We start from the raw sequence: 26401 nt of genomic DNA, 5'->3' as shown, positions 1-26401 counted from the left end.
TATCAAAAAGACAAACAACCCAATCCAAAAATGGGCAGAAGAACTAAATAGACATTTCTCCAAAGAAGATGTACAGATTGCCAACAAACACATGAAAGAATGCTCAACATCATTAATCATTAGAGAAATGCAAATCAAAACTACAATGAGATATCATCTCACACCGGTCAGAATGGCCATCATCAAAAAATCTAGAAACAATAAATGCTGGAGAGGGTGTGGAGAAAAGGCAACACTCTTGCACTGCTGGTGGGAATGTAAATTGATACAGCCACTATGGAGGACAGTATGGAGGTTCCTTAAAAAACTACAAATAGAACTACCATACAACCCTGCAATCCCACTACTGGGCATATACCATGAGAAAACCATAATTCAGAAAGAGTCATGTCCAAAATGTTCATTGCAGCTCTATTTACAATGGCCAGGACATGGAAGCAACCTAAGTGTCCATCAACAGATGAATGGATAAAGAAGATGTGGCACATCATAAGGCAACTCCACATACTAAATTCTGATAGCTGAGTTTATGAAATAAGGGGGGATTTCTGACTTTTAAAAAACACTAAGCACAGAATGTAATTGTAGGTCTTTTCCTAGAGTCCGTCATACAGAGTGAAGTAAGTCAGAAGGAGAAAAACAAGTACCATATGCTAACACATATATATGGAATCTAAGAAGAAAAAATGTCATGAAGAGACTAGGGGTAGGATGGGAATAAAACACAGACCTACTAGAGTATGGACTTGAGGATATGGGGAGGGTGAAGGGTAAGCAGTGACGAAGTGAGAGAGTGGCATGGACATATATACACTACCAAATGTAAAACAGATAGCTAGAGGGAAGCAACCACATAGCACAGGGAGATCAGCTCGGTGCTTTGTGACCACCTCGAGGGGTGGGATAGGGAGGGTGGGAGGGAGGGAGACGCAGGAGGGAAGAGATATGGGAACATATGTATATGTATAACTGATTCACTTTGTTGTAAAGCAGAAACTAACACACCATTGTAAAACAGTTATACTCCAATAAAGATGTAAAAAAAAAGAAAGATCACAAGACACATGTTAGTATTAAAAAAAAATCACCTGTATTTTTCTCTACTTCACATTACATACAAAATTTAACTCAAAATGGATCTGAAATTTAAATATAAGAGCTAAAACCATACATTCTTAGATGAAAACAAAGGTGTAAATCTTATTGACATCGGGAAGAGTAATGGTTCTTGGATACAGCAACAAAAGAAAAAAATTATACCTACATCAACATTTAAAACTTTTGTGCTTCCCTGGTGGCGCAGTGGTTGAGAGTCCACCTGCCGATGCAGGGGACACGGGTTCATGCCCCGGTCCGGGAAGATCCCACATGCCGCGAAGCAGATAGGCCCGTGAGCTGTGGCTGCTGAGCCTGCGCGTCCGGAGCCTGTGCTCCGCAACGGGATAGGCCACAACAGTGAGAGGCCCGCGTACCGCAAAAAAAAAAAAAAAATTTAAAACTTTTGTGCTTCATAGGGCACTATCAAAAAAGTGAAAGATGACTCACAGAATGAGGGAAAATATTTGCCAACCATATATCTGATAAGGGACTTGTATCTAGAATACATAAAGAACTCTTACAACTCCAAAATTAAAAAAAAAAAAACAATTAGGGGCTTCCCTGGTGGCGCAGTGGTTGCGCGTCCGCCTGCCGATGCAGGGGAACCGGGTTCGCGCCCCGGTCTGGGAGGATCCCACATGCCGCGGAGCGGCTGGGCCCGTGAGCCATGGCCGCTGAGCCTGCGCGTCCGGAGCCTGTGCTCCGCAACGGGAGAGGCCACGGCAGAGGGAGGCCCGCATACCACAAAAAAAAAAAAAAAAAAAAAAACAATTTTAAAATGGGCAAAGGAATGAACAGACACTTCTCAAAGAAGATATACAAATGGACAAAAAACACATGAAAAGATGCTAAACATCATTAGCCATCAGGGAAATGCAAACCAAAACCACAATGAGAACCACTTCATATCTGCTAGGATGGCTATAATCAAAAGGACACATAATAACAAGTGTTGTTCAGGATGAGGAGAAATTGGAGCCCTCATACACTGCCGAAGGAATGTAAAATAGCGCAGCCTCTTTGGAAAATGGTCTGGCAGTTCCTCAAAAAGTTAAACACAGAGTTACCATGAGTCAGCAATTCTAATCCTAGGCATAAACCCAAGAGAAATGAAAACACAGGTTCACACAAACAGACTGTGCACAAATGTTCACAGCAGTATTATTCATAATACCTAAAAAGTGGGAAATACCTCAATGTCCATCAATAAATAAATGTTGTATTTCATACAGTGGAATATTATTCAGCAATGAAAAGGAACAGAGTACTGACATATGCTATGGCATGGATGAACCTTGAAAACATTATTCTAGGTGAGAGGAGCCAGGCACGTATTGTATCATCTCATTTATTTGAAATGTCTAGAACAGACAAATCTAGGACAGAAAGTAGATTAGTGGCTGCCTAGGGATGAAGGGGATGGGGAAAAGGCATGGGTAGCAACTGCTAATGGGTACAGGGTTTCTTTTGGGGGTTATCAAACTGACTGTGGTGACAGCTACACAACTCTGTGGATATACTGAAAGCCAGGGAATTGTATGCTTTAAATGGGTGAATTTAAATGGTATGAATATCTCAGTAAAGCTGTTAATGATGAAAAAGACCCCAAATCTCTATCTCCAATTGTAACATCTCCCCTAAAATTTCAGATCAGTATAATTCAGTTGCCCCAGGTGTCTCAGGCTTTGCCCGTTAAACACTTAAAGTCATGACTTCTCACACACTCACCTCATCAAAGCAACACTGCCATTCAACTACTCAAACAGAAACCTTGGAGTCATTCTATTCTGACTCTCCCTTAAGACTGTTTACTATAAAGGCTATCAAGTTTACCTCTTAGCTCCTTCACACCTCCGCTTTATTTTAGGCCCTAAGAATTTCCTGCCCAAATTACTTCTCCTAAATGATCCCACTGCCTTGTCTTGCCTTTTTCCAGCAGACCCTCCACTGCTGCCAGAATGAGTTTTTCTTAAATGCAAATACGACCATATCAATCTCCTACTTAAAAATCCAGATTCCTTCATAATCTTACAAACCTTTTGGGGCAGGTGAATTTCTCCAGCTGCCTTCTTTCATCACTCCTACATGTGTATCCCATCTTTTAGCCATCCTTACACATATTACTTCCCTTTGTGTATATCCTCCCTTTTTCCTGCAGTGCACCTCTCCCAATTTTCACTTGGCCAACTACTGTTTACCAGTCCCTAAAATGAAAAGACTTCTGAGACCCTCCTCTGATCCCTAAAACGAGGTGACCTGTAGCTCCTTTGTCTTTCCACAGCATATTAGGCAGGTCTCACTTACCACACTGTATTTGTGTGTTTTCTTTTCATTCTTCCTCACTAGACAATGAATTGCTTGAGGGCTTTCACCTCTATATCCTTAGCACATGTTAGGTGCTCAAAATTAATGAGTGAATGAGTGGTCCAGTACATGGTAGAATTAGTGTTTTCCACCAGCTTTGAAATGACCTAAGAACTAGCATTTTAGCTCATTCTAGCTCATCTGAGCCATACTAGCTCATCCTGATGTGACATTATATATGGAAATACTAGGCTACCCCAAATAGATTATCATACTTAAAACCTATTCAACATGTGTACATATGACTTACTGAGATTCTAGCGATATTTAAAACCTTAGAATAGACAATATGTTACAGGGTCAAAGTGGGATCTGACTTACCTTGACAACATCAGCTTTATGTTTTTCTAAAACTTGAAGCGTTTGAGCAGTACTGGAATCAATCACTACCACCAGCGAATGACATCCATAAGCAATTAAACCTTGCCAGCCCCTAACAAAAAGTGTTAAAGTTTAAGTAAAAAGCAAAGCAAAGCAACTTCTCTCTTGCCAAGAGGCAGCCTAAATAAGTGAGAAATCTAACTAACATGCACCACCATTAATAAAATTATTTAAGCCCAAAGGCTAGTATTTTACATTATATCATTTAAATAAAATGTCTAGTTTAGCTTTAAAAAAGCTTTAGTTTTTCTTTCAGATAAAAAAAGAAGGTTCTCAGAGATATGCACGTAGAGCGTGAAGATGTATAAAGCAACTCCTGTCGTCTATTTGTCTTTGAGGGCATATACCTTGTCTTATTCAGCTTTTACTACTGAGCATCCACAAAGTGCGTGGGGTCATGCTCCCCGGTATCTGTGATTAGCCCCGGTCCTTCCCACCAGATACAAAGACAAACAGTGAACAGGAGGTTTCGGTACTCTTGCCAACATCCCCAGTAGCCACAGCTACCGCAGTTTGCTTTATATTTGTCTAGTTGTTAATTTGCAGCGTCATTTTACAGTAAACCGATAAAGGTGAAATGAAGTGCCGGCGAGAGCACAGGAGCCTGGCACAGGGTCCGGCACACTGTTGAATGAATAAAGGTAAGAAACAGGGATGAAAGAGAAGACAGAATGGGGACGAGAACGTGGTCAGGGGAATTGACATTGGGGAGAGAAGGCTGGAGACTGGAGAGAGGTTAAGAGACGGGACTGGGAGGGTGAGGAAGGTGTGGGGAAAAGAGCAAAGAGAAACAGAGATGGTAGAAAGAGGGCAAATATATCCACACAGGGAAAGTTCCCACATGGGGCATTTACAGCTTTTATAGTAACAACAAAATTCCAGCATTTAAATGAAAATCTCCAAGTGTGAAGGCGGCACCCAGTCTTTGCGAGGCCAAACAAAGCAGGGGGCGGGGGGTGAACCCTCTTGTTTTGTCCCCTTCCCCTCACAAACTCCTGGCCGAGCCTGGCGGCCTCGGAGCCCCGCGCCCTCACCAGTCCACCGCCGCCTTGTTGTGGGCACTGAGGGCCCCGGTGAGGGTGCGCGCCGACACCTTAAAATTCACCGTGTAGGGCAACATCGCTGCGGCTAAGCCCGGCCCTCGGCGCCGACCCGCAACCAGGAAGCGGCGGCCATTGCGCTTCCGTTCCAAACAGAGTCCGGGTGGCTTCGTGGGCGCCGCAGTTTGGTTCCACCGCCCCCAGATACGGCTTCCTTCAGGTTCCGCCACGCCTATGTTCCGGCTGCTTCAGGATGCCGCCGCTGTAGCGGTTCCGCAGCTCTGCGTAGGAGCCGGTGGTTCCCGAAAGAAAGAGGTGCTGACTCTGGTTACGTTCGGTTTGTTCAGACTGGGACTGCGTAGACCTATGTGCCCTGCTGGAAATGGTGAAAAGCAGGAGCTAAAAGCCCCAATTAGCCTTTCTGCCTTGGATTAGTTCACTTAGAGCAACTACCAATGACAGGCACTGTTGTAGGAATGGAAGATGTGGTGATGAAGAAGGCAAAGTCTCCGCCCTCATGGAGTTTATAGAATAAATGCATGTGTGAAGTTAATTGGATGAATGGAGAGAGTGAATGAGAAGAATGGCCGGAACATAAAAAATTTGCAAATATGGAGAATATTCCATGTCTGGCCTTGGAAATACTTAAAAAACAACAACAAAATAGCGTTTCTCCTGAGGCCAAGTGCCCTTTGCCTGTGTCTGTTTGTTGGGGTAGCTTTCGTTTGCCAGTTTCTCCTCTGCTGCTCTCCTTCAAGTCAGACTCAATGCCTCCCTCCTCTGTACTCCACACTTCTTTTATCCTTTAACACTCGACACAATGATTTCTTTACAATTTTTGCAGTCTTCTGTCTCTCCCCAAATACATTGCTAGTTCCTTGAACAACAAAAGGAACAAAAATAATGGTAATTTTGTCATCATGGGTCGATGTGTCCACCTTATCACTCTTATAAAACAGCTTTCTCAAAGATTACCGACAACGTCCTCTTAGTTGTTAAAGTTAATGAATACATTTTGGCTTTTAGTTATTCTCTGGCAATTGTTGCCGCTTCCCTTCCCTTCCCTTGCTGTCCTGCCTTCCCTGCCCCACATCTTTCCCTACTGATGATACTTTGGGGCTAGCAGAGATACCCATAACCACAGATCTAAATATACCACTCCCTTATTAAAAATCATTGGTGCCTCCTGTGACAGAGATTGCTAATTGGCTCCCAGAATTTATTCCCACCTTCTTTCTTAGGAACGTAACCACAATTTGTTTCCAGGCGCATTATCACTCCATTAAATTAATACATACCCCACCTTCCCTTACAACTAAATCAAGTCATAAGGCTAAATTCTGGCCAATGAGATGTAAATGGAAGTGTGTGGTGACCTCTGAGAAACCACTCTTCTGTGCTGTTCTTCTGTGCTATTTCAGTATTTATACCCTACATTATTGTTATCTGCAGATATGTTTGTCTAACAAGGGAGACTAACACATTTTTAGGCAACTGTGTTATAGCAGAATAAATGCACTCTAGTAGACTTAGAACTCCTCTCAGAAAGGAACCAAATCTCAATATTCCTTTCTCCCCAATGCCCAACACTCTTCCTGGTCCGCAATAAATGACTGGTGGTGTGAGAGTTTTAAATGGCCTTAAGCATAAGGTCAACCAGGCATGAGGTAACAAACAGTAAGGAGTCAGTGCAGAAGCTCACAAATGGAGAAGGGGAGCAGGGAACCCTCTTAGAGGGATTAATTAGTTTGAATCTGTAAGCTACCTTGAGGACATGAATGTTGAATGTTCAGGACAAGGATGGATGAACAGCTGGGGGTGGAACAGTAATATGTCTCCCATGGTACGAGAGTGTGAATTAAGTATGTTAATGGATTTCTATGGCTTTCTCTGAAGCGTCTGTCTTGGCCAGCGTGGAAGACAGAATAAACACATTGGACAATTGCTCTTTCCATGGGAAAGAACCTAAGCTCCTCTTCTGTGCCTGAAAAACTACCATTTCACTCCACGTCCAATGACGTCAACTCCAAAGCCAGGTAAAGAGGGCTCAGAGCATCCTTCCACTGCTGTCTCATTTGCTTCCCTAAACTAGGACCACTTCTTCTCCTCTTTTAAAGTTGGTGGAGATAAGAATAGAGTGGTGATATTTCTGATTACTACTCTGCTTGGGTGGGACAAAGCAGAGGAAAGGGATGAAGACAGAAATAATATATTACTGAATAAATCACTTACTTTGTAAGTGAAATTTCCAAGGCCGGATCAGAGAGAGCGCTGGTAAATTGGTTTGACCATGGATGGAGATGTTGAGGATGAAGGTGATGAAGTCAACTGCTTACTATGGAGCACTCATAAAATGCCAGGTACTATGATAAGCCCTTCACCTGCATCATCCCACTGAATCTACTCAAAGTCATAAGGCTGTATTATAACAAGTATCCTATGGATGACAAAATTAAGGCTCACAGAGTTGCCTGAAGTTACACAGTCAATAAAAGGCAGAGCCGTGTTGGAACCCAGGTGAATCTGATTCCAGAACTGATACTTTTAACTACTGACAACACCACATTGCCCTCCATGGCACAATCCACACCACAGTCCAGTTGCAATGAATGCCAGCTGCCTGGGAAGCATAGGATTTTTTAAAAATCATACTTTTATTGAGATATAATTCACCTACTTAATCACACAATTTGGTTGGTTTTAGTATATTCACAGAGCTTTGCAACCATCACCACAATCAATTTTAGACTATTTCGTCACTTCGAAAAGAAATCCTATACCCGTTAACAGTCAGTCATCATTTCCCCCTGACCTCATGACCCCCTCCTCATCCCTAGGCAACCACTAATCTACTATCTCCATAGATGTGCCTATTCTGGACATTTCATAGAAATGGAATCATACAACATTTGGCTCTTTGTACCCGTCTTCTTCCCTTAGTGTAATGTTTTCACATTTTTCCATTTTGCAGTATATAGCAGTACTTTATTATTTTTATTTCTGAATAATATAATATTTCATTGTATGGATATAGCACCTTTTATTTATCCATTCACCTGTTAATGCACATTTGTGTTGTTTTTAGCTTCCAGCTATTACAGATAATGCTACTGTGAACATTCCTGTGCAGGTTTTTATGTGAACATGTGTTTTCATTTCTCTTGGGTATATACCTAGGACTGGAACTGCCAGCTCATACGGTAATTCTAATGTTTAACTTTTTAAGGAACTACAAGATTGTCTTCCAAAGAGGCTGCTGCACCGTTTTACAGTCCCATCAGCAGTGTATGAGGGTGGCACTTTCTCCACATTCTCCCCAGCACTGTTGATTCTGTCTTTTTGTAGCCATCCTAGTGAGCGTGAAGTGGTTCCCATTGTGGTCTTGGTTTGCATTTCCCTGATGGCTAATGATGTTGCTTATCTTTCCATGTGTTTATTGGCCATTTATATATCTTCTTTGGGTAAATGTTATTCAGATTTTTGGCTCATTTTTCAACTGGGTTATTTGTCTCTTCACTATTGAATTATAAAATTTCCTTACCTACTTTAGACACAAATCCCTTCTCAGATTGACCAAAAAATGCTCCCATGCTATAGGTAGCAACCTGAATGTTGAGCCGCTTGGCTGAGCACATATACCCAATAAGGTCAAGGACTGAAGTCATGGTCTTATTTCCAAAACTAAGAAAGATAGTGGTGGCCTGCTTGTGGCCTGATTGTGGAAAGGGACAGGAACGTAGTGCTGATGCTGAAACATGGTGTGTAAGGACAGGGTACACGCCTAGGAATGATGAAATTAGTCAAAGAGCAAATTTAGGAATTAACCATTTTTCTTTTTGTTTTATTTGCATATTTTGCTACTTACGTAGCTTTAAATTGTGTTTTCGTTTTATCTCGCTTAAGATGGCGCATAATGAGCCGCTTCAGTCGCACCGTTGGTAGTCCTTCTCAGTTGCTGACCTTCACACTTGTCCAAGTGCTTCTATGTGCACAAGTCCATGGAAGCCACGTACCGTATGTGATCCTTTCAAGGTTCTTTTAATTCACTTCTGTTACTAATACCAGGTATCATTTGCTGGGAATTAACCATGTGTCAGGCAGTGAGCTAAGGACTTTCCATGTGAGCTAAGCCTTTTCTTTGATCCTCATACTGGATTTCCTTCTTCTGATCCGAGGGAGTCATGGATGGTTAACCTCAGTAGTAGAAGGGCATTTATTGTGACTTTGGGCAAATTACTTGAGTTGATTAAGCCTCCTTTTCTTCTATTTTTTAGAGGGTGTTGGTAATTATCCTTGGATGATTAAAAGCATTACATTAGATAATACATTAAAAGAGCCTAACACAGCACTTGGGTTCCTAAGTACCTTATAATTTACTGACAGAGCTGGGATATAAATCTAGGCCTTTTTTTTTTTTGATAGCACCGGCCCCTCTAAGCTTTATCACCTTGAATTTGAAGAAAGATCTTCCCTCTCTAAGGTGCATCCTGCAAAGAGAAGAAGTAATGAGGATTTGGGTAAAAGTGGAGTTGAATTTGCTGTGTCAGTCACCAGGATACCAAAACCACAGTGACCAGCTTTAAGACCAGGGTTTTAAGGGAACACATCAGACAGGGTTTGGGGAATCGAAGTTCTGGATGGACCATGACGACCTTGGCCTGAAGGAGCTAACTCAGCTCTTTCTGAAAGACCAGGCTGTCCTCACACATAGCCAAAGACACAGGCTGTTTGAGCTGCCGGGCAAGCCCCAGCCAGAGCTCTGCTGACTTCCCTGCAATCACATCGTGCTTACAATGCTGTCTGAAGCTCAGGGCCGGTGGCCTCAGGGGTTAGCTTTTAAAGGAGAGGAGCTGCAGCTTGTGTATCTTTCAGGATGACAATGCCTCATTCTCTTCCAGGCTTGGGTGCCCTGAGCCTCCCTTCTCAGGCCGTGTCTCTACTGAGACCCTTCTCTTGACCCTTGGTCACTCAGCCTCCCGCTAACTCTAGCATCACTTTGTGCCAAGACATTTACTGCGTCTGTTAGAGTATTTTCCTTAGGACATTGTTAGAGTATTTTCCTTAGAACATTGGTATTTTAAATTGGTCAATCCTGTCTTCTTTAAACGAAAGCGTTTGAATTCCAAACCAACCTTGTTTCGTCCGTGGTAGCTATCGCCAACCCCATGTTCTAGATAAAGAAACTCAACCTCAGAAAGGGGAAGGGACTTACCCAAGATCATATTTCTGGCCAGTGACAGAGGCGAACCTCTACCTGGTCAGGACTCAGTCCAGGATACAGAGCTGCTTTCATGTGAGGTTTAGGAGTGGTTGTGACATTGTCAAAGGGGAGGAAATGGGGACCAGGGGTGCACACTTTGTGCAGTCAGTACATTTTAAAGGAAAGGCACCCAGTAACGTGGGAGGCACAGTCGGCAGCCGAGCGGGGGATTGGCTGAAGGGGAGGGGTACTAGATTGACAGCCTAGACTTGGCATCTGCCTATCTTTCCTTGAGTTTTTCCTTAAACGCCTTCCGCCCACTCCTTGCTTCCTCATGGATAATCATCAGTCTGATTTATTATCTGGTTACTCTCGTTATTAATCTCTTTTTATGTCTCTACATATTATGGATAATTCTTACAGTATAATGGATCAGTCACTGCACCTTATGCCATGGTAATTGAGGTTTATTAGACTAAAGGATGTTTCTGAGAAAAGCAGTCATGATGAAATGGATTTCTCCCGAGGAAGCTGGGTGAGGGACGTGTTTCTCTTACATCCTGCGCACAAGGAGAGGCGGTTAGGAGTTGCTGGAGACAGCGAGGCCTTTGCGGTTAGACAGCCAGCCAGACACACAGACAGGAGTCCTGCTCTGGTCCCGCCGCCTCCTAGCTCTGTGACTTTGGACAAATTTAGAGGTTAAAAATATTGCGTGTAAGATTCTCCAGTGTGATAGTTGTCCTGGATATTAAGGAGGAGAAGCCAGGTCAGCACCCGTTCTCACCCTTTCCCTCTTTCCAGGGAGGGTCCACATAATGGACCTGCCAGCAAATCCCATTCCTGGGGCCACTTAGGTTCCGTCAGTGTGTGGTTATCCAGTTATTGGCTGTTTTTAAGGGAAGAATAAACTAGAGGACTTCCTTATTTGGTTTATTCATCAGAATTTTATTAGTCCAAATAAACAATGTCTTAATGTTGTCCTCATGGAATAGCATTTCATAAATTAGATTAAGCCCACGAGGTTATATGTGGTAGGCAATCATGGTTTCTTGGGAAGAAATGATTCTGTTGATTTTCACATTCTTAACGAGCTTGGACCTTGGTGGAAATAGATTGTGAGACACTCTAACAGGCTTTCACATTGTCTGGTCTCTCATAGAATCCTCCGATTGTTGCAATTAAAAACAAATGCCAACTTGCCACTGATACGTCGAATCTCTAAGTGTCATACTTGTATTTCTACTCAGGGTAGATGACTGACTTGTAATTCAAAGTCTGCCCTGTAATAAGCCTTGAGTGTGGACGGACTAAATCTAGAGGCCTAGAAGCCATAAGACAAAGCAGGGCACTCGTAGCCCCCTGACATAGACTGAAAGTGTTTATCTAAGAGCATCTAGTTTTACTCCTTTGAAATATAAAGAACAATATCACAATTTTTTTAAAGAGAAAAATGTATCCACAATCTTTATTTGCTAATGTAATTTTTATATTCACATATTTTTCTCCCAATTCTGTCCAAATGAAGACATATTTTACACAATTTCATAATACACATATATTTTATTAATCTTTTTCTTTTCTTTTAAAAAATATTGATTGATTGATTGATTGATTTTTGGCTGCGTTGGGTCCTTGTTGCTGCTCGCGGGCTTTCTGTAGTTGTGGCGAGTAGGGGCTACTCTTCATTGCGGTGAGCAGCTTCTCATTGTGGTGGCTTCTCTTTGTTGCAGAGCACGGGCTCTGGGTGCGTGGGCTTCAGTAGTTGTGACACGCGGGCTCTAGAGCGCAGGCTCAGTAGTTGCGGCGCGTGGGCTCAGTTGCTCTGCGGCATGTGGGATCTTTCTGGACCAGGGCTCGAACCCATGTCCCCTGCATTGGTAGGCGAACTCCTGACCACTGCGCCACCAAGGAAGCCGTTAATCTTTTTCTTTGAAACTTCTATCATAATTGTAATACTTATATAGTCATCATAATTATCATTTGAATGATTTCACAATATTTCACAGAATATATATACAATAACTTATTTAGCTGTTCCACTATTGCCTGATATTTAAGTTATTTCCATTTTTAATAACAAAGATAAAGCACAGTAAATATCTTCATGATTATAGTTGGTTTTAATTTTATGTTATTTCCCTAAAGTAATTCACAGGAGTGAGTATAACTGTCTCTTTTTTATTATTAAATTTTTTCTAAATTACAAAATAAATAAGTACTTATTGTAGAAAATATGGAAGCTTCAGAAGAGCATAAATACAAAAAGTATATGATCCCTGGTAATATTGGCTTCTTTTAAGTGGCTAAATATTTCTTCCTTTAAAAAATGCATATATATATGTTTTATTTTTTATAAAATTGAGGTCATACTATAAGAACGATTTTTACTCTCCTCTTTTCCACTCAATAATCAGATGTAATCATTTGCAAATATTTCCCTAATGTAATCTGCCCTTTATTTTGTGAATTTTTTGGAAATACAGAAATTTAACATTTTCTAATGGAATAAAATGCACTGCCCATCGTATGCCCCTTTCATACAATGAAAGCATGTCTTTCATTGCTTGACTGTCAGATTACCATTTGACAACACGACGTTCTGTATTTGTCATAACACACCTGACTCTAGGCCTGATGTCAGAAGCCAAAGAAAAGGAGCCCCGTCTAAAGTCCCCAGGTGATTCCAAACCTGGAGCTGAGCCAGGTGCTGGGACTGGGCAGTGCCATCCCTCCTTCCTGCTTATCCTGCTCCTCTCACTGGCCTGATGTTTCCAAGGGGACATTGGGTTCAGCAGGAACTGCCTCCCGGAATCTGTACTCACTGTCTACGTGGCCTCTGTGGGGAGCCTGGGATTCCCAGTCTCACCTTGCCTTTCCTGGTCCTTTGTGTGTCATTGAGCTCAACACCTGGGAGGCTGGTCCAGACCCACTCGTCTGACTCAAGACAGACCTAGTAGGTGGTCGCCAAACAAGTCGATTACTGAGAATTCAGCTCCTACCTCTGAAGGATGCTGTTTTGAGGGTGAAGTTAATGGCTAGGGGTTTCCAGCCAAATTCATTAGGAAAGTCGTATCTGACTTTGCTATGTGCCAAGTCTCTGACATCTGTCTCATGTGCATGAAGGGTTTCGATAGAAAGTAGACAAGGAAAAGTCATTAATCTTCCTTGTGGCAGAATGTAGAGGTTGTAAAAGTTAATTCTCTGTAGGATACAGGCTTAAATTTCACTTAATATATTTTAAAGGGAAAACCACTTAGGATTCTTGCGTAATTGTATAAAAGGGCATTTTATAAATCCTGGTGAACTGAATAACAGTGTTACTTATTGAGGAGCAGTACACTAAAAGAAAATTTGTATTTCTGATTATGTATATGTGCATAATTACAAATACGAATACTATACACACACACACACACACACACACACACACACACACACACACACACACACGAGAAATGTTTTCTTTCCTACCGTAACTTGCCATCTGGTAAAGCGGCAGTGGTATTAAAATGCTCTCCTTCTGAGTCTTGCCTTTCCTAGCTGAGCGCTCTCTGGGGGCTCAGGAGGTAGAGGAAGTGAGTTCCTGCTGAGGCCAGAACAGAAAGGGCCAATAGAGCAGCCATTATCGAAGACATTTATGGTGTCTATGATTGAGGAATCCATTGGCTGTCTGCTTTATTCAGCCCATAAGAACAGTCTTTACATGGGAATATATTCATGTCAGGGCTATACTGGTACTGCAGGCTTTGCATTAGGGCTAATTAATCTACAGCAGGAGGTAGGAGGTTCCTTAATATGAACTTTAGTGATTCAAGGAAGTGATAATAACACATCAATTTTTAAATTGTGGAGAAATTGTCCATCCCTGAACAGTAGCTATTCCTAAAATGGAGTGTGCCAAGTGCAGTAAAAATTTCCTTTATACTCTGAAAACTGCACAGGGGTTCCCAATAGCCCCCGGGATTGAATCTGTCCTCCTGGGAAACCGTGTTCTCCCCCGACTGCTGCCCTACCCCTCCTGTTGCTTCTCACCCATCCTCATTCCACGTCACACATGTTCACAGAGCGCCTCTTAGAGCTAGTGCTGCAGGCCCAGCTGGAGTCCATCTGTCCATCCTCGATTGCTGGGGACACAGCAGTGAAACAGGCAGACGCCAAGGCAGGCTTTGGGGAGCTCACCATCACCTGGGGTAATGCCTCTTTTCTCCTGCCTCTGGGCCTTTGTTTATGCCGATTCCTCTTCATGAAATAACCTTTGTCTTTCCTTGATTGTTTCTTCCTCCTCTTTTAAAACTCAGATCTGGTGTCCTCTTCTCTGCCAGGTCTTTCTAGAATCTCCAGATTCAAGGCTAAATATCATTGCTTTTATGCCAAAATAGCTTTTCTTTAAAAAAATATATTTCCTGTATTCTTGTGATTATATAAGTAGCATATGTTCATGAATGACATATTGTTAAAGTGAAGAAATGATCACTGAAATATTGGTAAATACAAAAATGTACAAAAGAGGGGACTTCCCTGGCAGTCCAGTGGTTAAGACTCCATGCTTCCAATGCAGGGGGCGCACATTCGCTCCCTGGTCAGGGAACTAAGATCCCATAAGCCATGCAGTGCGGCCAAAAATAAATACATAAATAAAATAAGGCAAAATAAAAGAAACTACAATAAATGAGATTTTAAAAAAATGTACAAAAGAGAAAAAGTCAGTATTAATCCCATCTGAAGATAACCATGACATTTATATATTTTAAAAGGTATCTTTTAATATGCATGTTCCCTTCTCTAGGCCTCTTGGGGACATATATTCATGTCTCAGTCATCCTGTGCCTTCCTCTACCTAGTTCTATGCCTGTCACAGAGTAGACCTTCAGTACATATTTGTTGAACTCTACCAGATTAATTCACTTAAATGCTTTTGTGGATACAAAAAAAATGACCAAATTAAGCATTTTATTTAGGGTGTTAGAAAAAAGACATAAATTCCTCCCACCAAATAGAGGTATAGAATGAAGGCAAAAGAGAAATAGAGTAGTAAAAGAGAGTGGGAGTAATAAATCAGAGCAGTCTTCTTTTGAAAACAAGAACAATAAATGGATAACCCTCTTTCAAATCCTTAAAAAAAAAAGCAAGAAAAAACCCCAGAAATAATATTAGAACCATGAAGGAGTTATAGGAATGGAAACATTAAAAATTTTTTTATAGTATCATACTTGATTTTTCTGAAAAATAGAAATTGATACCACAATCTGCTCTACACTTTGCTATAAGCAGGATTAAGGTGGAGTGATTGAGAACGTGGGTTTTGGAACCAAGTAGACCTATGTGTGATGTTCTGCTCGACCACTAATTATGTGGCCTTGAGGAAATCACGTCATCTTTTCGAACCTGAATTTATTAATCTGTTATGGTGAGAAAAATACCTACTAACAGTGTTGTCGTAGGGATTGGATGTTTTTCTGACAGTGTTTGTTTGGCACATAATGACCCTTGAGAAAGTGAAAATAGCCCTTCTGGTCATCAGATAGTCATGTTTCTAACAGAACATAAACACTGTTTCCAACGGAACAGGGACAAGGCCACGCAAACAATGCTTCTATATGAGGCCGAACCTGGGCAGCTGAAATGACTAAGGATCCCTTCCAGGGGACGGCTGCTTTCTCATCAGTGCCGTCCCCCCTACCTTCATTCCTCCTGCCTCCAGAACAAAGCTTGCTGACATACTGGATGGGTGAACTGACCCGGCTTCTTGGCAACATCCAATCCAGAACTAGCCTCTGCTTCCTTGCGCTCTCTTCAGAACCATCCAGCACAAGCCCAAATCCTATAAGAAGCCCCCTTGTAACTCGCTCCTATTGCGATGCCCCATGGTTCAAGGCTCAGAGATCTGCATTTTGAAGCAGGTCATTCCCCCACCTCCATTCTTTCGCACACTGGAGTGTGAGCAGCATTGCTCTGGTCAGTATATTGTGCTGGGATGTTGCCAATGCCCTTGTCCAGGTGGGACTTTGCCGTCCCACACGAGGGGTCCACAAGGCAAGCCCCAGCAAGAGCTCTCAGGACACTTTGAGCAATTTGCCCATCGTGCCTCTCCTGATGAGAGTTCCTACTGCTTATTGTGGAGTGAAGGATGTTATCTTAGTCAGTTTGCATTGCTATGCCAAACATATCATAAATCGGGTAGCTTAAACAGCAAGCATTTATTTCTCACAGTTCTGAGGCTGGGAAGTACAAGATCAAGGTACCGATAGATCCAGTGTTGTTTGGTGACGTCTGCTTTCTGGCTTGTAGAACAGCCACCTTCTCACCATATGCTCACAAAGATGAGAGCAAAGTGAGAGACTGCAAACTCTCCTGTGTCTCTTCTTTTAAGGACACTAATCCCATTCATGAGGGTGCCACCCTTATGACCTAATTACCTCCCAAAGGCCCCATCACATTGGGAATTAGGATTCCCACATATGAATTTTGAGTGGACACAAACATTCCATCCATAACAAATATAGAGGTAGGAGTTTAAGAATTAAACTAAAAAGAGTATTTGTGTTGACAGTGCAACCTGGAAAGGAAAGTGAGCTGTACAAACTTTTAGCTAGTTAACATTGGCTAAATACCATTAGCTAAACTTTTAGCTAGTTAACATTGGCTAAATATCATGTATTTCCCTTGTGTCTTATCTAATAGAACTCAGACTTGATTCAGCTATGTACCCCTTCCCAAAAAATCCATAAACCTCAGGAGAAGCTGACTTCACTACCCTTGGCTCTAGGCTTGGGGCTGACTGGTTCAAGTGAGTTCCCTTCCTCTTTATCAGGGGTTTGTTCAGGAATTGGCATGAAATATTCTGGCTAATGAAATATGAGAAGTGTTTTGTTGGAAATTTCTGTGAACCTTCTTCCTTGCTCCTCTGAAAGGCTTTCAGAAACGATTCTCCCTTTCTCCTGTTGGATATGAACAAGGGAGAATGTAGTCCTGGTTGCTGCTAAAGCCACCCTATGACCAGGAGGAAAACCAGATTTAGGATGCCGTTGACTCTGGACCTCAGAGCAGAGTCATGGAAAGAGCCTGGGTCTCAGTTATATCATGAGCCTGATATCAACTACCCCAAAGCCCACCCTATCTTTGGACTTCCTCTTATGTAAGTGGATTTTCAGTTTAATCCAGTTTGAGTTGGTTTTCTGTTACCGCAGCCTAAGGTACCCAGATTGACATCTTTTGACACAGGAAATAATGCACACTCCAAAAGTTAAATCATAGCATGAAATATTGGTGCAAGCCGTGTCTGAAGACACTCTTTGATAAGAACCAATGAGCAGTCCACACTTCCCATCAGGGACGTCATTAAATGCAGAAGGTACACACTGCCTCCTATCAGGAAAAATCAGGCTCCCATGAAAGCAGTTCCTGCTCCTGTAGCATTTGACTTTGGCAGACCCTGTTCTGACCAGCATTTCAGCCACTCAGCTGTAGTCTGGACACTTAGCCTTGAGTTGTGCCATTGATTTTCTTAAGACCTTATTCAACTCTCGATTTCTCCACTGCTATCCTAACAGGCCAAGGAGGGCAGCTGTCACTTACCTTGAGAAGCACTTTCATTTATATTCATGATTAATTTGTGGGGAGTCAGCTGAGAGGCAGCAATAGAAAAGCTGTTGCCTGGGAAACAAGATTCTTCCTGGAACTTTTTGAGAAACGTTGGGTCTTTAATGCTTCACAAAACACTCCATCTAAGAACTGAACCACAAAGGTAACCCTGCCCAACTGTTCTAGAATGCAGAACTCCAGAACCTGAAGTCATGGTTGACTTTTTTACTCTGCCTGAGTGTGTCCAAACTGCTAGAGGAACAGTTTGTATTTCCTACTCAGAAAGTTAAATCTACTCTGTAATAAACAACACACTTATAGGCATAACTGAAGATAACAAATTCTGAGCGACTCCAGACTGTTCTGTCTTCTACCTGCTGGGCTGGTGGTAGCAAGTTCTTCTTTATCAGACCCTCATGGAAGAGATATCTTTTGGGCCTGCAGATGGAGGATTGTACACCACTGAGGAACTCCCAGTTTTCCCTTGAAGTAACAGCATGCTGCAACAGAAGCTGAATTTCAAGGGTAGCATGCTAGCAGGTTTAATAAAATATTAAAAACCATGCCATCCCACCAAGGTGTACAAGTGTTCCACTTTCTCCACACCCTTGCCAACATTTACTGTCTTTTTTTTTTTAACAATAGCTATCCTAATAAGTGTGAGATGATATCTCATTGTGGTTTCGATTTGCACTTCCCTGATATCTTGAGCATCTTTTCATATACTTGGCCATTTGTATGTCTTCTTTGGAGAAATATCTACTCAAGTCTTTTGTCCATTTTAAAAAAGAGTTATTAAGGCTTTTTTTTCTTGAGTTATAGGAGTTCCTTACATATTTTAGAAATTAAGCCCTTATTTGGTTTGCAACTATTTTATCCCATTCCATAGGAGGCCTTTTCCACTCTCTTGATTGTTTCCTTTGCTGTGTAGAATCTTTTTAGTTTGATGTAGTCCCACTTTATTTTTGTTTTTTTTTTAATCTGTGTTTTTGGTGTTATATCCAAGAAATCATTGTCCAGATCAATTTCAAGGAGTTTTCCCCTATGTTTTCTTCTAGGAGTTTTACAATTTTGGGTCTTATGTTTAACTCTTTAATTCATTTTGAATTCCATTTTATGTATGGTGTAAGATAAGGGCCCAATTTCATTCTTTTGCAAAGAGATATTCAGTTTTCCCAATATCATTTATTGAAGAGACTATCCTTTCTCCCTTGTGTAATTCTTGGCACCTCTGTCAAATATCAGTTGACCGTATATTTTTGGACTTATTTCTGGCCTCTCTGTTCTGTTCCCCTGGTATATATGTCTGTCTTTATGTCAGTACTATACTGTTTTGATTACTAGCTTTGTAATATATTTTTATTTATTTTTTTTTCTTCTTTTTTTTTTTTGTAATATATTTTGAAATAAGGAAGTGTGATGCCTCCAGCTTGTTTTTCTTTTTCCAGATTGATTGGACTATTCAGGGTCCTTTGTGATTCCATATGAATTTCAGAAATTTTTTTTGTTTCTGTAAAAAGCAGCATCGGGATTTTGATAGAAATTGTATTGTATCTGTAGATCGCTTTGGCTAGTATGGACATTCAAACAATATGAGTTCTTCCAATCCATGAATACAGATGTCTTTCCATTTGTTTGTGTCTTTTTTAATTTCTTTCAGCAATGTTTTGTCATTTGTGGTGTACATGTCTTTCACTTCCTTAGTTAAATTTATTCCTGAATATTTTATTCTTTTGGTGCTATTGTAAACTGGATTGCTTTCCTACTTTTCTTTTCAGATAGTTTGTTGTTAGTGTATAAAAAACACAACTGATTTTTGTATGTTGATTTTGTATCCTGCAACTTTACTGAATTCACAGAAGGACAAATACTGCATCATTCCACTTATATGAGGTATCTAAAATAGTCAAATTCATAGCATCAAAGAATGAAATAGTGATTGCCAGGGACCAGGAGTTGGGAAAACTGTAGAGCTGTCAATCATTGGGCATAAAGTTTCAGTTATGCAAGATGAAAGAGTTCTAGAGATCTGTTGTACAAAAATGTACCTGTAGTTAATAACACTATTGTATACTTAGACATTTGTTAAGAGTTAGATATTATGTTAAATGTCCTCACCATAATAAAATAAAATGTAAAAAAACCTCACACAAACGAACAAACAAACAACCATGACCTCCCAAATAAACATGAGGAACGTTTGCATCAAATAAAAATGCTGCTCCAAGTCAGGAATTTTGGTTGCAAGGGACAAAAATCCAACTCAAACTAGCTTTGGCAAAAAGAGAATTATTTGGCTCGTGGAAACTAAGGAAGGAAACATCTAAACTGCAGGAAAGAGAGGGGTGCAGCAGGCATCTGGAGGAATTAAAATTAGAAAGTCAAGTACTGACTAGAGTCTGGACCCTCTCTACACCTTTGCTCTCTGCTTCTCTCTCTGTGTTGGCTTTTTTCTCTCTCCTTGCAGCCTGTTTTCCACCAAATTGCTGGCAACGTGGCTGTCAGCAGCTTTGAGCTAGATTTCACTGCTTCCCGTAGCTCTTTCCCACTTCCGGAACAATCATGGAGATGAACTAGGAGTCACCTGTTCAGGCTGGGTGCCTGGAAGAACCCCTTCTGGCCAGAGGAAGCCAGGCTGTGTAATAACGTAAAGGACCCCCGTATAGTTGTGTGCCTGGAGGAGATGCTTCTGGAAAAAAAAGAGGTTCTTGCAAACAGTCCCTGAGAGGTTCACTCTGCAGAGCCTCAGCTATGTGGGAGAATCAAGGCAGCAAACGACAGGGCTGGGAGTCACTATGGGGACCAACTGGTCCAAGTAACCAGGAATCAGACTGACCAGGGGGCTCATCAAAGGTCACACAGAAAATTAGAGGTCAGAAAAACTGAGTGTCGTTCTCTTCAAATGAATTGTACTTCTCAGCTTCTTATAAACTCACAACAAACAGGAATGTGTAGCCTATGATAGTTTGTTATTGCTTTTTAAAGAGGAATTGAGAATCCCTTCCTTCCTCTATGTTAGAAAAGAGGAAAGGGGTGGGAGACAGCCCTCATGGGGCAGACGCTGTGCTCAGCGTTTCACGTTCCTCATTTCATTTAATCCTCACAGCACATCCCAAGTAAGCATACGCATTTTACAGATGAGAAAACTGAGGCTCAGTGTAACACGATAACTTGCCTAAGTTCTCCCAGTAAATAGGGGTTGGAGCTTGCTGGCAGGCAGCTGGTTAAAGGCCCTCTCCATGGACCTGCCCTGTGGAGGAGGGGTGGGGATGTCGGCAGCTGGCTGAGAATCTGCTCAGCCCAGATATGGTGAAAATATACTTCTTTCTGCCACCCTTGTGAAGGATTCTTAATGCATCTCTGGGGGATATTTACAGATTAGGAATTACTTGCCCCCTATCTGCCCTGGCCCACTAGGTAATACAGCAGGTCTAGACGCAGGATAAATACTTGTGCTTCCCCCTTTGTTGCCCAGGTAGCTGGAAGCCACCTTCAGCCCCAGCCCCCAGAATCTGCCTGAGAGGGCTCTAACCAAGCCCCCCATGTCGCCTGGGCCTTGAGGTCAGCAGCACCTGTATAAATCCTTGTTTGGAAAGTTGTCATATGCTGTATTTTCCCTCTAAAATGAGTAGGACTAATTTTTGATTTTCAGATATTTGACTTTCAACCATAAGCACATCATAATGAAAGCAGTGGATTTTCCAGGCTGGACCTTATTGCAGTACCTTCCAAATTATATTAAACTATTTATTTGTACCCTGAGTAGTCCACGGGGCTGCTAATTTCTTTCATAATGTCACGGTGTGCCAAGGCTAACAAAGCTAATGAAATAATCATCCGTTGCCCCCCTCCCTCAAAGCAATCATTTCTTATCACATCTCAGAAACTATTCACACAAAATCATTTGAAGTAGTTTTGGGGACTGTGTTATAAAGATGGATTTCTTCTATGAGAGTGAAATTCAATGTAAATATTTTCGGCTGGTTGTCCAGGTATAAGAAGGCTTTCCCAGTGTTTAATGGAGCCATTTGTCTCTAGAAATAAGCACTAATGCAGTGTGACATGTATAGACCCAGAGTCCTGCCATTTTTCTCTGGCTTGAGCAGCCAGTGGGGGAAAGAAAGGCTCTGGTAGCAATGAAAATCACAAAAGGCTGCTTTTCTCTTGGAGATACCGTGACTCTCCAAGGAACCGCAAGAATAGTCAGACCATGCATCCCCATTGTCAAGGCACGTAGATTCCTGATCTAGAACATTCCCTTCTGTGTGGTTCTGGATTCTCGTTGTAGGAACCCTTTAAAACCAAGAATGCCTGGAATTTAGACTTAGGAGAAAGGCTGGCCAGGGTTATCGCACCATCCTAATAATCTTATAGCAATTACCGGGGCTGTTATGATTACTTCAGTCTTATGTAGAACTTGGCAAACTGCTTTCTAGTCATTTTATACCGAAAATCAAGAGCTGACGGACTCTTGCTAAAGAGCATTCAAGAATTGCTGACAACTAAAGAAAGAGCCACTCTGGTGAGGAAGTAAATGTCTGGAGCTCATTATAGAAATTTAAGAACAGATGATATTACAGATAAAAATAAAGTTAGTTAACACTGCATTGTGCTTGCTATGTTCTATCTAAGTGGTATATATCATTTAACTCCTGTAATCCTTATCACTACCTGGGGAGGCAGGTATTACTATTATTCTCGTTTTACAGATGGGGAAACTAAGGCATAGAGACTAATTCAAGGTCACCCAGCTACTTACTCCATCTCCGTTGTTTTTGCCTAGTTAATCTCCATTCCTGCTTTCGGTAACAACACTCCATTTACCCTTTGGGAGCCACCCACCCATCCCCCACTCTCACTGCCCGTGGTTTGCTTGAGGTTGTCGGCTTCCTCTGTCCCATCCCCAACCCACCCCCAGAGACTGAGATGGGTGGGTATGTGACTCAGGCTTAATAAGCCAATCAGCAAATTCCACCTCCATGATGTCTGATTCAGGGACAAGGCCATGGGCACAATCAAGCTGAAAACAACAATTTCTGCAATGTTAAGAAAAGAGAACTCCTCTCTGGGCTCCACTCAGAGACGGGAGGATGTAAGCCTAGGGCTGCAGGAACCCCCGAGTGGAGACAGCGGTCAGTCTGAGAGTGTAGCCACCCAAAGCAGAGCAGAGCTGCAGATGGAAAGAGACGGGGCCTGAGGATATTGTGGAGGCCACACATCCAGCCGTTCCCAAAGTCTGCACAGGACTTGCCCCCCCTTTTACTTTTTTTAAAAAAATTCAGCTGTTTTCCTTTCTCTTTTCTTTTCTTTTCTTTCCTTTAATATTTGCAAGATTGTGCAACCATCACTACTATCTAACTCCAGAAAGTTTCATCACTCCCCGAAGAAACTCATTAGCAGTCACTCCCCATCCCCCGCTCCTAGTAGCCATTTGCAACCACAAACCAGTGCTCCAGTCCCTACAGGTTTCAGGTGGAAGCATTGCTCACTCAAGCTTCAGCTCTTCCTCCCCCTGGTTTCCATCCCTGCCCTGGGAGAGCGTTGGTCCTCATGAGGATCGTTGAGGACATACTCACATCAGGGGTGCCTTCTCTGTTGTATCTAAACATATGTAAACAAATTAGGAATTAGAAAATCAACTGTGAAAGTGACGGTAAGAGGTGTAAGGCGATGAGTTGGTTGTAGCACGTGACCCTGATGGTGGGTAGGAACCTGCCACCCCTTGCGTTCTGGATAAGATTCAAAGCCTTTGCCACCGTTACTGCAAATCACTGATGGAACAGGGTGCCCAGGCTGCCACCTTGGTGCTGCTTTAGGTTACGCTGCTGACTCTGCATCACTTGTGTCAATTTGGAATTTGGCTCCTGTTTGATTTCTTTCTCACTTAAACTCCACTTGCACAAAATTTACATTATGTTAAGTTGAGGGGGAGATAAGGAAGGTGATTTTGGAGCCCCACAAGTAACTCCCAAATTAACATCCAGCCTTCAAGCCAAACATCGAGGTCTTCTTAAGACCCATTGAACACTTAGCTGTGAGGCAGGGACACATTACAACTTTAGTGGGCCTAAAGAACTTTTGCCTTCATGGGCCACTTCTTTCATCTATCTATCTATCATCTATCTATCTATCATCTATCTATCTAATTTATTTATTTATATATTATATATATATAAAATCATATTCATGACTGTGTTGGTATAAGAAAAATGTAATTTTAGCTGGATTGTATTTTTTTTTAATTCTGATTTTAAGAGAAATTAAAACTTGCTCATGGGTCCTTAAAAGTTCCGTGGGCCCTGGGCACCAGCCTACCATTCCTATTGGCTAAGTTAGCCCCGCCGTTAAGATAATACATTCTCCGTCCTGCTTTATATCGGAGCGAGGTGGGACTTTCGGTCAGTGGAGCGAGAGTCTTCTACCTCGGAGGCCTCCCTCACAGAGTGGCCTTCTTGGTGCTCAGGCTGAGGCCGTGGTGAATCTCCCTCTGTGCCCCCTTCTCTATTTGCTCCCCTGCGCTCACCGGGGAGAGGACGAGGAAGCTCAGTCCACGCACCTTGGGTTCCCCAGCAAATTTCCTCACCGGGGGTGTTAAAGGAACAAGGACCAAGGGGTGAGGGAAGGGGCGGCAGGGGACCCGTGAGCTATTGGGCCACAGCGGGCAGTATGCCAGCATCGCTTCGTTCCATATCCATGAACATCTGAGAGGCGGTTAGACGACCAGTACGCGTGAGGTCTTTACTGTGTCCAGGTGCCATGCCGAACCCTCTGATGAGCTTATTTAATATTCATAGTCACCTGAGAAGTAGGTGTTATCTGTCTTTACTTTACAGGTGAAGAGGTCGACGTTCGGAGAGGGTTAAGTAAAGATTTACGAGCACAGCCAGGGGTAGAGGCAAGGTGCAGGATTGGTCATTACTGTAAGCTGGGTTTCAGGGACTGTCCTAGGACCACAAATGACTCATGCCCTCTTGGCATAGCACAGTCTGGCGTAGACTTTGACACAAAAGGACTGTCACCTGAAGCATGGGCCACCGTGTGTGACAAAGGGTTGACAGTTTAGTCCTGGGCTCAGGGGCTCAGTGACTACCTCACAGCTGGGGCTTAGGTTAGCTTTTGGGAGAGGTGGGGTTGTGCCCTGGAGACCAGGCGACATTGAGACTCCCACACCATGGGTCTCAAGAATCCTTCAGTGCCATAAACACGTACCCACTTGTTTACCAAATCAGACACCTGGGAAGCAGGTTTCTAGTAGAACGATATGACAGGTCCAATTATTTAATGTGCAATTATTTTTCTTTTAAAGGGCCTGTTCCTGAGAAACTTGCCTTGCCCATAGTACCTTTCAGAACACAGCAGCCCATTCAACCATCTGCCCAATGTCTAATAACAATAACAGCTAATAGCAACCATCGTCGTGGTTACAATATTATTGGGTGCTTACTGTGTTCCTGAAACACTTAAAACACTTTATATGTCATGTCTCTTTTAATCCTCCTAACTACCATGGGAGATGGAAGATTTTTTTAAATCTACTTTTGAAAAAATAATTATTTATTTACGGGGCTGTGCCGGGTCTTAGTTGTGTCCCGCGGGATCTTCGTTGCGGCACGTGGGATCTTGTTCCCTGACCAGGGATCGAACCTGGGCCCCCTGCCTTGGGAACACGGAGTCTTAGCCACTGGACCATCAGGGAAGTCCCTAAATCTGTTTTACAGATGAGAAAACTGAGGCTCAAAAAGGTTGAGTAACTTGTACAAGGCTACATAGTAAGTGGTAGAGCCACGTCAAATCCAAATCTGTCTGATTCTAAATCTGGAGCTTATGACGACCAGTATATTCTTGCAAACCTTAAACGTAAGTGTTTCTTATCCTCTGAAGTCAAGTGCTATTTCAGGAACCATGACTGTCCAAGGCTGAAGCTATTCAGATTTGCACACTAAATCCTATTGTTAGAAGTTTCACGTCCATGGTTTTCCAACAGGGATGATTTTACCTCCCAAATGACACTTGACAATGTCTGGAGATATTTTTGGCTGTCACAGACAGGGAAGGGGCAGAGGGTGCTACTGGCATCTAGCAGGAAGAGGCCAGGGATGCCCCTAAACACTTCACAGCTCACGAGACAGAGCCCACAGCAAAGAATTTTTATCCAGCCTCAAATGTCAACTGTGCTGAGGTTGACAACTCCTGTACTACACAAACTAGCACTTGGATTCTAAGTCAAAATAGAAGAATCATCCTATCTTGCCCCTCTTGATGCAGTGTGTCATTTGTCAAGGATGCAAAGTACAGCTTTGGAAGCAGCCGTCAGATACTGACTCTGAAATGAATGGCTTCTCAAGGGTCCTACTCGGTAGGGTGACCAGATATGTTATCCTGCAAATTAGGACACTGACTCTGAAAGGAGACGCTATTTACAATTACTTCACGACACCGGGCATATACCTGGACAAATGGCCCCCTGCTCTTGAGTTCACTGTTAAAACATGCTCGTGGCAGAGGCCAGTGCAGCAGTAAAGATGAAATGCTGCCTCGTGTGTCTTGGCAAGGACTTCAAACCCTCCCAACTTGAAGGTGCATCTTTTTCCAAGAACTCCCAAACACTTTAGATTCCCAGAGGCTGTTCTGGGTCCCTCCGTCATCCACACAAGTGACATCTAGCACCATCTGTTGGTTTTCAGACACAGCTGAAAAGCTTTTGCTCTGCAGCCAGTTTTGAAAGCCCATCACTTGA

At 42.4% G+C, this 26401-nt stretch overlaps 1 protein-coding gene and 1 long non-coding RNA gene across 3 annotated transcripts in view; one reads left to right on the top strand and one right to left on the bottom strand.

The window, feature by feature from the left end:
- WDR11 (WD repeat domain 11) overlaps positions 1 to 5065 on the bottom strand; it is a 58576-nt gene extending 53511 nt beyond the window's left edge. For both annotated transcript variants that reach the window (XM_024121383.3, XM_024121384.3), the window contains exons 1-2: positions 4878 to 5065; positions 3784 to 3895 (exon numbers count right to left, since the gene is read on the bottom strand). In XM_024121383.3, coding sequence (XP_023977151.1) covers positions 3784 to 3895; positions 4878 to 4963 — 198 coding nt within the window. In that variant the 5' untranslated portion in view covers positions 4964 to 5065. The remainder of the gene's footprint in view (positions 1 to 3783; positions 3896 to 4877) is intronic.
- A 52-nt stretch (positions 5066 to 5117) lies between these two features.
- LOC129391633 (uncharacterized) overlaps positions 5118 to 26401 on the top strand; it is a 40515-nt gene continuing 19231 nt past the window's right edge. The window contains exons 1-2 of the long non-coding RNA XR_008616118.1: positions 5118 to 5198; positions 6780 to 6919. This is a non-coding gene — a long non-coding RNA (uncharacterized lncRNA). The remainder of the gene's footprint in view (positions 5199 to 6779; positions 6920 to 26401) is intronic.

This window comes from Physeter macrocephalus, chromosome 20, assembly GCF_002837175.3.
Source record: "Physeter macrocephalus isolate SW-GA chromosome 20, ASM283717v5, whole genome shotgun sequence".
Taxonomy (NCBI): Eukaryota; Metazoa; Chordata; class Mammalia; order Artiodactyla; family Physeteridae; genus Physeter; species Physeter macrocephalus.
The sequence above is the reverse complement of the archived record's forward strand: the minus strand, read 5'-3'. Positions and strand labels throughout refer to the sequence as shown.